General features: G+C 49.6%; 3 protein-coding genes across 3 annotated transcripts; all 3 read left to right on the forward strand.

Annotated features, from left to right (window-relative positions):
* The first annotated feature begins 954 nt into the window (after window positions 1-954).
* Window positions 955-7401, forward strand: LOC123103970 (protein disulfide-isomerase SCO2). Its single transcript, XM_044525676.1, has 3 exons — window positions 955-1522; window positions 1619-1745; window positions 7073-7401. The coding sequence occupies exons 1-3, from the start codon at window positions 1079-1081 to the stop codon at window positions 7144-7146; spliced, it is 645 nt and encodes a 214-aa protein (XP_044381611.1). The 5' UTR covers window positions 955-1078; the 3' UTR covers window positions 7147-7401.
* Window positions 7402-7667: 266 nt separating this feature from the next.
* LOC123103971 (calmodulin-like protein 30) lies at window positions 7668-8404 on the forward strand. Its single transcript, XM_044525677.1, has one exon. It carries the CDS (start codon window positions 7715-7717, stop codon window positions 8264-8266), a length of 552 nt encoding a protein of 183 aa, XP_044381612.1. The 5' UTR covers window positions 7668-7714; the 3' UTR covers window positions 8267-8404.
* A 2798-nt stretch (window positions 8405-11202) lies between these two features.
* Window positions 11203-11826, forward strand: LOC123107155 (polcalcin Che a 3). Its single transcript, XM_044529159.1, has one exon. The coding sequence runs from the start codon at window positions 11239-11241 to the stop codon at window positions 11548-11550; it is 312 nt and encodes a 103-aa protein (XP_044385094.1). The 5' UTR covers window positions 11203-11238; the 3' UTR covers window positions 11551-11826.
* The last annotated feature ends 1258 nt before the right edge of the window (window positions 11827-13084 follow it).

Below are 13084 nucleotides of genomic sequence, written 5' to 3' on the forward strand. Positions count from 1 at the left end.
AGATTTCGAACCTTGAATTTAAAATGATTTCGAACTAACGCGCGATTAGCAACAGAAATCGAAGTGACGTGGCATCTCTAACAGAGGGTTACTGTAGCTTAATTATCCGGGCGTTACAAAATGGAACTGCTGACAGAGCATGATTGTGTTCATGATCAGAGGTTAGGGTTAGCTTCAGAGGCTATTGCATTATGTCGCTAAGGAGCTTGGCACCAATGTTCATGAGCTGCACCATGTGGTGTCCGTCTACTTCAGGTCATCGTCCGTGGTGGACTGCTACTCCTAGAGGTGTATCCAGTGATGGTTTCATTAATAAGCTCGAGCGGTCGCCATATCTAGGGGTACCTAGAGCTGTCCTCCCGTAACGAGGGTAGTGGAAGGAGGGAATGTGGCGGGTCTAGCTCTTACCCTCACAGATCCAATAAGCCCTAGGGAAACAAGACGGATTTAGTGCTTATTCGTCAAGATTTTCTTACACTGCTTTAACCTCTGTTGTTGGAGCTACCCCCTCCTCCCGGCGAGCTGTAATGAATGCTTAGGGTGGATCAACAACCTCTCTGGTGGTTTCGCTAGCTTGTTCGTGATGCCCTCTTCTTCAACCTTCACATGTAAGTCCCTCTTCTCCTTGCCATATGACGGCTCTAGCGAGGTCACTGATCGCTTCAGGATCCAATTGTATTCTTATTGTCTTTTTTGGGGCCCTGATTGCAAAATGGACGGACCTGATTGTAAAATTTCCCGAGCGCCAAGTACCGCGACCGTTACACGCGTCGGGTTGGAACCTGGCCACGGTTGCCGGTACGTTTGGCTGGGTGGAGCTCGACCGCGTAGTGTGATCTGCCGGAAACGGTTCGATTGCAGGCCGTGCAAAGCCCGGGGACGTTCCGAGGTCGTCCGCGAGCCAGCCCGTTGCCCGATCGGTCGGCCGACCCGACCCACCCCCTCCCTGCCAGGATATCTCCCCCCGGCTCGCCGTCTCCACCCTTCACCCTCCCTCCTCGCCCTCGCCGTCCCCCACTCCAGCCTCGTCGCCGGCGATGACCGCGTGTCCCCAGACGCAGACCCCGTCCCCGCGAGCATGAGTCCCCCGAACCCCGTCCCCGCGCGCATGAATCCCCCGAACCCCGCCCCGCTCCTCTCCCTGCGCCCCAGCAACCCCGCCGTCCCCCTCCCCCGCCGCCACCGGCGCCCCCACCCGCCCCGCCCGGCGGCCGCCAACACCACCGGCGCCGCCTCGCCGCAGGAATGGTTCCGCCCGCGCCGCCCGGCCGACTCCGACCCCTCCACCTCCGGCGGGCGCGTTGCGGCGCGCGACCCCGGCGTGCGCGTCAAGGCCAAGGACGGCGCCGAGGAGAAGAAGGGGGAGCGTAAGAGGAGGTGGTGGGAGCGCTGGTCCAGGGACAAGGAGAGCTACCTGGTCGACGACGTGGAGCCGCTCCCGATGCCGTTGACCATCCCGGGGACCGAGCCGATGTCGCGGGAGGAGCTCGACCGCCGCCTCAGCTGCGACGTGAAGATCGATGTGGGTGCTCGGTTGCGGTGTCTGTGGTTTCGAGTAATTTGGGGTTGGATATGGTGCCAATTCTGAGATGTTTGTTTGTGTGGCTTTGGATTGTAGGAATGCAAGATGGTTTCGTACGAGTGGACGGGCAAGTGCCGGAGCTGCCAGGGGTCGGGACTGGTGACCTACTTCAGGAAGAAGGGGAAGGAGACTATCTGCACGTGTGTGCCATGCGCTGGCATTGGTGAGATTTCTTGGTCTTCAATTCATTACTCAGCCTTGGTTCTTATTGTTAGGAATAGCACAGGCCAAAGGAAGGGGAGATAGCAAGGCTTGCTATCTTGCTAGAAGTTAATGCTTTAGCTTGAGTTAAGGCTTTTTTTTTTGCGGGGATGAATTCTTATTTCGGAAAGATAATTTGCCGTACAACCTTGACCGGCAGCAAAGCTGTCACTGGTGGAAGCCCGTCGTGGTTATGAAATATGAACCTCCATCTCTGTTTTTAAGTTGCAGAAGCAATACTATAAATATTTCTGATATAGCAATGACACCAAGTTCACGATGATCGTGCATATAACCATCGGTGCTACAGTGATTAGAAAAACTCACATTTAGAACTGGATCAGTAGTCCTTGGGTAATTGCAGCGATGTCAATAAATTTTGTGGTGCTCCAGAGCCAACTAAGGATTCATAAGAAAACTTGTGATACTCCAATAATTGGTGCACAATAAACACTATACTCCTGATGTAAGCTGAACCTGAGTTAAGCATCTTAGTTGCAATCCTAGCAGAGGTCGTAATACTGATGACAGCTTATTTAATTTTTTAAATCAAAAGACTATATTTAACACACCACATTTTGGTGAGATTGGGTACTGCATAAAACTACATACAGTGCCACAATTATGTTGCTCTTGACATGTAGATGAATAACAAGTCAATTATGAGGCAACTGGGGCTTCTGTTAGCCTAGAATCAATATGCATTAGTCTGTCGTATCTATTCAGGAATAACTAGGCTTCTAAGCTATCTTACATAAATGTAAACCGTATGATGTGGGCATTTCCCATATATGGATGTACCGATGATATAGCAATGTTCCAACAAAAGAACAATCGTGGAAATGTGTTCTACAAAACCAAAGAAAATAGAGAAATCTGCCAGAGATTATAAGTTATAACAACGAAGCAAAACATCTGACACTTAATTTTGTGGACATTATGGTTAATGACAGATAGCTGGCAGATGTTATCTGTCTTTCCAATCTATGAAGGTGCATCCTGGTCATGGAGATCTCTTTGATTTGCATGACATGACAATATTATCTTATAAAGAAATTAATAAATACAAGCACATCTGGGTTCCTGCATACCTCATGCACCTTCTTTGTATACATAGTTACATACCCCTCTTATTTCCATACCCTCCCCCACTCCCACCCAACACCCCCTTCACCCCAGTTGTACCACTGAAAACAATAGCATGTCACCAGTTCCCATCCTACGAGCCTTGTTTTTCTACAGACTCTCCCCATCTCTTGTACTCCCTCTGTAAACAAATATAAGACGTTTAAGAGACTTGACACAAGTCTCTAAAATGTCTTATATTCATTGTTTATAAGGCAGTAAGGCGAGCACCACCTGCTCTAGCGCCTAGGTGATGCCTAAGCGCCTAAGGTGGGCATATTTGTAAGGTGCTGCCAGGGCGCCTTATCGCCTAAGCGTCCAAGGCAGGATGCCTTAAAAACAATGCTTATATCTGTTTACAGAGGGAGTATGTTAAAGAGTAAGAAAAGAATTTCTCACGCAATTTTTACACCTCTCATGCCGCTGAAAATATAATTGTTTTTATTATAACTAATACTCTATATTTGATGAATCTTTACTAGATATAATTGTATCTCTTATACAAATGTAACACCTGTAATATCTAGGTTTTGTCCATCCCCGGTGTAATAACTTATAAGTTGGTCCCCATGAAAAACAAGTGCTATCTGTTCTCTTTTTCCCTTGATCAATTTGCACATTATAATCTTGCGCCAGCAAAATAAGGAGTCAAGATATTTTTTTTCTCCTTATTATTGAAGGAATTTCTAGTTTTTTTGTTTAATAGGATTGATCTGGGATTTTTTAGCCTTAAAAGCAATGAATTGCCTTGAATGCCACTTGTTATTTGTAATTTTATATTTTACATAGATAAGACATGTGTTATGACCGGCATATTAGGGGCTTAGCCCAGTTAGTTATGGCCCAGTTTATCTTATCGTTATTAGGGGCTTAGCCCAATTATCTTACTAGGGGGATTATATAAACTCGTGTAAGGACCCGATTTTGGGGTAAGCAAGATGCAATCATATTTGCTCGGCTTCCTTAGGGAGTCGGGAGACCTAACCCTAGCCGCCGCCCTGCTCTCTCTCTCTCTCTCTCTCTCGCGCGCGCGCACGCAACGACGGCGCCCTAGCGCCGGCGACCACGCCTTCCTCCATGCCATCCCTCCTTCCACCCCTACAATCTGAGACCACACCTTGGTAGGGATCCGATTCCTACCAATTTGGTATCAAATAGCTTCGGTGCGATCATGTCCTCGCCGCCACCCACCCCGACCCTCCCGCTGCCGACCTCGACGACCGCCCCGATGGCCACCACGACCAGTGCCCCGCTCTTGCTGGTGCCGGTCACCTCCGCCGCGCCCGTCCCCGTCGTCTTCACCCTGAAGGAGCTGACGGCTGCCATCCGGGATTTCACCCAGGCGGTCACGGGCATCTACACATTCCTCGCAAGATCCTATGGGCCGCCGCCGCCTGTGCCCTTCGCCACCGCAGCAGCCGCCATCCTCGGCGACCCCGTCGCCGACGCCCCGCAGCAGCTGCCACCAGCGACGAACCCCGGCGCCTCCACCATGCAGCAGGGGCAACAGCTGCAGCCGCCGTCACTGGCGACCGCGGCCCTGGGCATCCCGACGATGGGCCCGGGGGTGCCCATCCACCAGGTCCGGTTTCCCCCGTCGCCGTCTCCGTTACCGGCTTGGCTCGCTGGGTCCCTTGAGCCGGTCTACAGGACGGCCTCGGTCGGGCCGCACGTGCTGCCCCCGCCGGCGACGCACCCGGCCATGCAGTTTGGCGGGTCCTCAGGCTCCGCCGAGCCCTTCGCCAGCGTCGACGGGCCCCTGTTCCAGGGCGGCACCCTGATGCCCGCCTACTGGACCCCATTATCCTCGCTGCTTCGTGCTGACGAGGCGCACCCGCCCGTCGTCCACGTCCAGACGCTGCCGAGATTCTCCAAGCTGGAGTTCGCGACCTACGACGGCACCGTCGACCCCCTGAATTGGCTCAACCAATGCGACCAATTTTTCAGGGGACAGCGCATGCTCGCATCCGACCGCACCTGGATCGCCTCGTATCATCTCCAAGGAGCCGCTTAGACGTGGTACTACGCCCTCAAACAGGACGAGGGCGGCATGCCATCATGGGAGCGCTTTCGCGATTTGTGCCTCTTGCGCTTCGGTCCGCCTATACACGGGAGCCATCTGGCGGAGCTTGGCCGTCTTCTATTCCTCACCTCGGTGCAAGACTTTGCCGACCGCTTCCTGGCACTGGCGGCCACGCCCCAGGCATTTCGGCTCGTGAGTGGGCTGAGCTCTTCGTCGGCGGTCTATCGGACCACATCCGCGTGGACGTGGAGATGCGCGGGCCACAGGACCTCCAGACGGCCATGTACTACGGCCGCTCATTCGAGTGTCGCGCGGTGGCCATCCAGCAGGCGCCACCGCCCCGGGCCCTTGGGCCGCCACCCTGGCCGGAAGTTCCCGCGCAGGGTCGGCCTGCCCAGGCTTCCATGGCGCCCCTCGCCGCGGCTGCCGCACGTCCGTTCCGCCGGCTCACCCTGGCCGAGCAACTCAAGGGTCGCCGCCAAGGGTTGTTCTTCAACTGCGACGAGCCCTACGTATCGGGCCACGTCTGCCCACGACTCTTCTACCTGGAGGCTGCAGACTACATTGAGGAGGACCCTGCTGCCGCCGGGCTCGGCGACCAGCCCGCCCCAGTTGACGCGGAGGTGTTTGGCGACCGTTGATCTTCCTCGCCTTCTAGTCTAGCTCGAGGACGAGCTGTTTGTGCAGGCGGGGAGAGATGTTATGACCGGCATATTAGGGGCTTAACCCAGTTTATCACATAGTTATTAGGGGCTTAGCCCAATTATCTTATTAGGAGGATTATATAAACTCGTGTAAGGACCCGTTTTGGGGGTAAGCAAGAAGCAATCATATTTGCTCGACTTCCTTAGGGAGCCGGGAGACCTAACCCTAGCCGCCGCCCTGCTCTCTCTCTCGCGCGCGCACGCAACGACGGCGCCCCAGAGCCGGCGACCACGCCTTCCTCCACTCCATCCCTCCCACCCCTACAATCTGAGACCACGCCCTGGTAGGGATCCGGTTCCTACCAACATGTATTTTGATTAATAATAAAATTGCATATAAGCTAAAGAAATATCAAGAATGGCACACGCTATTATACAAACCCTCCAATAGAGGCCCCACCTACTGCACATATTCATTCTTCTCAAAAGTCAAAATTGTGATATTAGGTAGTATGGCTACCCATACATCTTCTGCCGATTATTGTACAACTAATTTCACTAGCAAGCGCCCAAGAACCTAGAAACGAGCAGAAAAGCAAAAGTAGCAAATATGAGAACGGGGAGTGTGAATTTGGGATTTTCGGGTAGTGGGAACTTGGATAGGAAGTTGATTAGACGGAAGAAAAGCTATGTTTGGATTTGAGTCCTCGATCAGCTCGTCAAATCTAAGCTAGTTAACCCACACATATGGAACTCGACAGTTCTCAAGGCCATGTTGTGTCCATGCCAATTACTGCCGACGTCGACCTCAATCTGGAAGGATCCACGATCTCTTCATTCATAGTGCATCCCCACCTGTTCTGGCTCTTGAATTTGTTTACAGAATCCAGATTCCTTGAGCCTAACCAAGGGTAGTGGGAGGTTATGCTATATACTACGGACTATCGAAGATGTTGGAAAAGGTGCAAAAATGCTAAAAGGTACAAGGGGGAAGGGGGTGCCTGTCTTAATCTGAACCACAACGCATTGATATGTCATCAGATTACTCGGCTGTTTTTCGTTTTCTAGCGGAACCCTGAAATGCATCAAATGTTGTACTTAACTGTAATGTGATATTAACTAATAACGACCACAACTAGTACTGCAACTATTCTGACCTGATAGGCTGATACATGGAAGGTTAAGCTGCTGATGAGATCTGCACATGACCTGGAGGTGTCTTACATAATTGTATTCCTTTTTGGCCAGTGGATGGGTAGTTGTCATGATTGTTGGCTGATGCTGCCAGATTGTGTAGGCTTTGTTTGTCATGGAACTGTAAATAGCTCAGGCTAATAAGACCTTCCAGTAGAGCTTGTGGGGATAAATTCTTGACATCTTGTTCATACCATGATCCTTTTTTTTTCCTGCTATGGCATTCAGTACATTCCTTCTGAAAGAGATCTAGGTGCTGACTTCTTTTTGTGCCTATTGGATGGCATCTTGTTTGTTTTGTAGGCTATGTTCGGAAAATTACATACCGAGAGGGAGCTGAAAATCTGGATGAGTTAGACAATGGGAGACCACCATAATTTGTCGGTGCTGTCTGTTTGGGGGCGGTAATTTTATTAACTGGCGTTGAATAGATTGTGTTTACTACATGTGATTCTTTTCACTACACAATTTCTGTTTCAGGCACGGTACAGGACAGGATGCCATTCTTTAAGCATTGTAAACTTTTCTTTTTCTGTCTAGTTATTGTACACGCTCTTATTCTTCACTTACAGATGTATGATGAAAATTCACAAAGAAGGAAAGAATAAAATATAAGAAATCGCTTTGGACCAGTTCTCAAGGAACCTTTTGGCATGTATTGCCCCACCGAGCAGCTTGGATGAGATTCTTGGTTTGCAATGTTTATCTGGTCCATCTTTGCCCTCTTTTTTGGTTCGAGGTTCCTTTCAGTGCAAGTTCTAGAGAGGAATCCCAACTTCTGCAACTTTCTGCAGCTATCAGGCATTTGTATTCCGGCCACCTTAGCTCTGTTCAGCACACAACAGTACCTATAAACCTTCATCAAGGGCACGCAGAAGCTGCCTGGACAGACCAGTTATAGCCTTCTCCATCATTTGTCGGGAGCTGCAGCAAATCATCTGCAACATGTCGCACCTGAGCATCCTGACCTTCAAATACAATCTAGCGAAGCTCCGGTTCAAGCCCTCCCGGCCGGCCGGACGGCTGCTGTCCGCCAGGGACCGGCAGCAGTCGGACCTGATGATGTACAAGCCTGACGAGGAGGAGATGGCCAAGGTGTTCGACAAGATCGCCGGCGAGCCTGGCCGGATCTCGAGGAGCGACCTCCAGGTGCTCCTGCAGAGGTTCGAGAAGGCGGACGCCGCGGGCGAGGCGCGGCGCATGGTCTGCGCCGCCGACAGCAACAAGGACGGGTACATGGACCTGGAGGAGTTCATGGAGGTGCACAGGAACGGCGTCCAGCTGGGCGACATACGCCGGGCCTTCTTCGTGTTCGACAGGGACAGGGACGGCAGGATCACCGCGGAGGAGGTGATGGACGTCCTGCGCAGGCTCGGGGACAGCTGCAGCCTTGAGGACTGCCGGAGGATGGTGAAGGAGATCGACAGGAACCATGACGGGTTCGTGGACATGGATGACTTCATGGCCATGATGACTCGCCCGAGGAAGAGGATGTAAACATTTGTGGGTCAAGCAAAAGCCTACGTCTGGTGCCAACGCTGGTTTAGCTCGTCTCCATTGCGTGTAACATAAACTGAAACTTGTAAACACCAGGAAGAATAAATAAAGTAAACGCCCCTATGCTTCTAAGCTTAACCAGCACATACGACAGGCTATTTGTTGGAAATAAGGCCAAGAAATGCAACATAAATATGTTCAAAGTGCAGCGTGAAGCTCATGTTCGAAGTTTTTGACCAATTATTGCACCTAGAAATACTGTGGTTTGACCATGTAGAGTAGAAAAGTTTCGACCATGTGGAGTCTAGTTACTGTCTGACGGAAATTACTGTGTTTGATCATGAAACACTTTGTTGTGTAAGTGGTTATACAAGAAATGCGAATCATTAGCTTCTCGTTCACATTTCCGACATGATATCATGGAAGTCAAATATATACTTTTACTCCTGTTGTCAAAGGGTTGTAGGTGATGGTAAAAAACATGATTCTGAGAGGATGCATGGATAGGACACAAACCTTTGCGTCAAAGATTTGTTAGGTTTTATACAGTCTTCCTCTGAACCATAATATTACTGTAAGAAAACTAATTTCGCAGGGTATTGATGCTTTGAGATTTACTAGAAGATTCCCAAGACTCGAGACACTGCCAATGTGGCAAAGCCTGCAGGAGCTAGCTATATTCGCAAGTATGTTGACAAGTGAAATGTGAAATCATTTTGTTTTCAAGGAGGATGAACTCCCATGCATCGAACATGCCGGCTTACAAAATAAACTAAAAAACTCGAGGCCATCCATATAGAAAAATCATCTTAACAATATCATAAAATCCTACTATCAAACCAATGGGCGATATAGCAATAGACAGAGGGCGCAACACACAACGTCTTCAAGAAGGAATCACTGCTCGCAAGCCGAAGTTGGATGGTCCAACTAGTTGTCAGAGCAAGGGCTATCATCCCTGAAGCAGATCTTCGAACCAACACCTTCAACAAGGTATCGACATGCGGCCGTCAACTCTGCCTGATCAAGCTAGAAGGCTAGCAATGGCGGAGCTATGTGTGTCTTTGGGGGGGCTGTGCCCCCCCCCCCCCCCCCCCCCGCCTTGATATAATTACCGAAGAAAAATATATTTTGGGATCTTAAATACAAGAAAGTGTACTAATTAGCTCCCCCCAAGCATGCATGTTTTCTCTTTAGCCCCCCCTCGACATCTTCGTCTAGCTCTGCCACTGAAGGGTAGATCAAGGATTTTAAGTTTGGGATTTTCTCGCTTCAGTCGAGTCGACTTCCCTTTCAAGCAAATGTGGGCCTTCAAGTTGGCACCGAAGTTAGAGGTGTTTTCTTGGTTGGTGATAAAAGATAAATCCTGTCATGGGATAATTTCTTGAAATGGGGGTGGCATTGTTCTGACATTTGCTAGCTTTGTGGGGATCACAAAACGATGGAGCATTTGTTCTTTTCTTTTCTCTTGCCTAAATATCTGTGGAATGTAGCTAGTGTAGCTTTAGGTATCAATGCTAAACGTGAGAATTTCAATGAGTGCATTGGTTTTAGAACTACACTGGCCGAGATAGAAGGTTCACTCTCGTTGCAACGGATTCAAAATAGACTAATGCATGTTGACAAACTTGAGAAATATTACCCTAGTTTTCATACATACTCCCTCCACTAATATCAAAAAACGTCTTACATTATGGGACGGAGGGAATATGTATTTGGACGAGGTGTGTCTGGGTGGGTGGTGATGAATAGTGAGCTGATAAGCAGGAGTGAATTTTTTTTTTGATGGAGTGGCATTGGCATACCTATAGGCTATAACTTTGCTTGTACTCCCTCCGTTCGGAATTACTTGTCTCGGAAATGGATGTATCTAGAACTAAAATACATCTGGATACATCCATTTCTGTGACAAGTAATTCCGAACGGAGGGAGTATGTCTCTGTACCTGTTGTAAACATAATATAGATTCCAGATTGCTAGATTCGCTCAGTAGGGGTTGATGAATAGTGAGCTGATAATGGAATTTTTCTTTGATGGAGTGGCCATGTAGGCTATAACTTTGTTTGTAGAGTACTACTCCCTCAGTGGGGTTTAGTATCTTTGTACCTGTTGTAAGTTGGAGAAGAGCCTGGAAGTTATGTTTATGATATGCTACGTTTTCATGTTTTTCAGAAACTGCAGTGGGGTTTTCAGTTTTGGGGGTCCTGTGCGGATGTGCCTGGACTTTGATTGTTCATGGTGGCGCGGATGTATATAAGACGCTTCAATTTCGCGAATGAAATTGGTGGGTTCCTTTCCTCGAAAAAACCCGAAGAATCTTCGACACGATATGATACATGCCTAGACGCATGGTCGGAATCCAGTTCCATCTTTTGCATGGTTATCAGGTCAGATTTTTGTGTAACGCAACACTCAGCTGCACCTCACAGATCCGCATCTTATGTGCCGGTAGTTATTTGTTTGCCTTTGCACGATTCTGGGCTATCTGTAGCCATTTCCTGCCCACTCCACGTGCCACTGATTCTTGATTCCTTCAACGACCGTTCAATTATATGATCTACAGTAGCAATATTATTCCAACCGATTTCGTATGCGTCCATATATTCTTCGCTCCACTAATTCTCGAGATGGTTATCTCTTATCTGTCTGCGTCCATCATCTACTTGCACAACAAAATCACCGGAGCTAGCTAGTCGTTGCTAACTTATCTGTCAACATAGCATTTGGGCGTAAGTTTATGTACTGCTGTAAACTCTCCGTGTTTTAATCCGAATCCGAATTTAGAGGGGGTGGCAGGCATTAGATAGATAGGGACGCATATATCCATCTCGTCATATCCATGTCCATTATTTCTTCCCACGGATCCGTGGAGCCGGTCCGCGGATATATAAGCGCCACCAAGGCAGTGCAGACAGGCTCACCCACTCGGTCCGACACATATTAAGTGGAAGCACAATAGCAGTTTGGCGCGAATGTCGCTTCTGCACTGCTTCCTGAAGCCGTCGAGGATGAGCCTGCAGCGGTGCGTCGCCGGCGACGACATGACGGCGGACGACTTCAAGGAGTGGATCCGGCGGTTCGACGCGGACCGGGACGGGCGCATCAGCCGCGACGAGCTGCGGCGCGCCATGCGGGCGCTGCGCGTGCGGTTCACGCGGCGGAGGAGCAGGAGCGGCATCACCTACGCCGACGCCGACGGCGACGGGTACATCGACGACAGCGAGATCGACGGCCTCGTCGAGTTCGCGCGCACCAGCCTCGGCCTCCGGATCGTCGCCTGCTAGAAACGGAGCAGATCGGCTCCTCCAGTCCGGTCCAGTAGCTACGTGCTCGACCTACGTGATGGCGCGCACGAGATGGCCGTTGTAGCTAGAATAAGGCCGTCTCAGATGCGGAAAGTGAACCTTATTTCTGTCTTCTTTTCTTTTTCTCTCGAGCTGCAGCCCGTGCACGGAAATAATAGAAGGTGCAGGCCTGGCTTAGCGCAAGTAAGGAGTAGTGCTGTAGTACTCGCTTTATGCAGTCGCATGCATGGAATAATATGTGTATGTTTGATCTAATGTACAGTTTTTTTTTTTTGAGAAACTTGTACAGTATTATTTTCTCCAAATTATAGCAGAAAAAGGAGTAGGGCGTTTTGGAGGCCCAGCTCCATGGAGGCCATAATTTTGGAAAATTCAAAATTCAAACTTTTTAGTTTCAATAAATTCTGAAAATAATAATATACATATACGTGGATGAAATGTATATGTGAAAAATTCAATGATCAAATACCTTGAATTGCGAGTTAAAAAATGATGGAGTTTGAGAATGAACAGTATATGCGATGAAAAGCCACATATTTGTTTTTTCTATAGCTCTCATTTTTACTGTATCTCATCTTAAAAATCTACACCCATGTACTTGCGCTTTTTGGATGTATGTGTATTTTTTGTTCAAATTTTTCTAAAAGATAATGTCGGATTACGGGTTCCGGCAAAACCCTCAAGATTCAAACACTGGGGTGCGCGCGAAGGTTTCCTCCCTATCGATCCACGCCCTAACTCTCTAAGGTCTCGCAGACGAACTCGACGAACTCGCAAGACAAAGACACAAGATTTATACTGGTTCGGGCCACCGTTGTGGTGTAATACCCTACTCCAGTGTGGTGGTGGTGGATTGCCTCTTGGGCGGATGATGAACAGTACAAGGAGAAGAACAACCTCCTGAGGTTGAGGTGTTCTTGTGCTTGGCGAACTTGTGTGGGTGAGATGCCTCTGAATGAGTTCACTCTCTCTCTCTCTCTCTCTCTCAGTTGGCCGCCTCTACTATGGTGGCTAGTTGTACTTATATAGGCCCTGGTCCTCTTCCCAAATATTGAGCGGAAAGGGAGCCAACAACGACCAATTTAAAAGGGGACAACTAGTACAGCTTATCCCGACAAAAGCGGTCTTCGCCTGCAAAAGGCTCTGGTGATGACGCCGTCTTGGGCTCCACGGTGACCTCCATCTTGCCGTCCTTTTGGTCTTGGTCTCGTTGCACCGATATGAAAACCTTTGCCTGATGCCTCGGTACTCCGCGCCTGCACTTGCCCCCTAGCACCAAAGAGGGAACAAGGACGCTGCGCGCGCTGGCGCCCGCCTGGTCCCGATCGTCATGGCTCACGTCATGAGTACCTCGCGAGGTTTGCCTTGCCTTGATTTCTCCGCCCCTCGTGAGCCTGCCTGGCGAGGCCGCTCCTGAGGAGGTCTTGCGCCGTCCGCCTCGCGAGGCTTGGCCCCTTCGCGAGGGTCTTGAATGCCTTGCTGATGAAGATGGGCCGTACGGGCCTGTCAGCTC

Source organism: Triticum aestivum, chromosome 5A (assembly GCF_018294505.1).
Source record: "Triticum aestivum cultivar Chinese Spring chromosome 5A, IWGSC CS RefSeq v2.1, whole genome shotgun sequence".
Taxonomy (NCBI): domain Eukaryota; kingdom Viridiplantae; phylum Streptophyta; class Magnoliopsida; order Poales; family Poaceae; genus Triticum; species Triticum aestivum.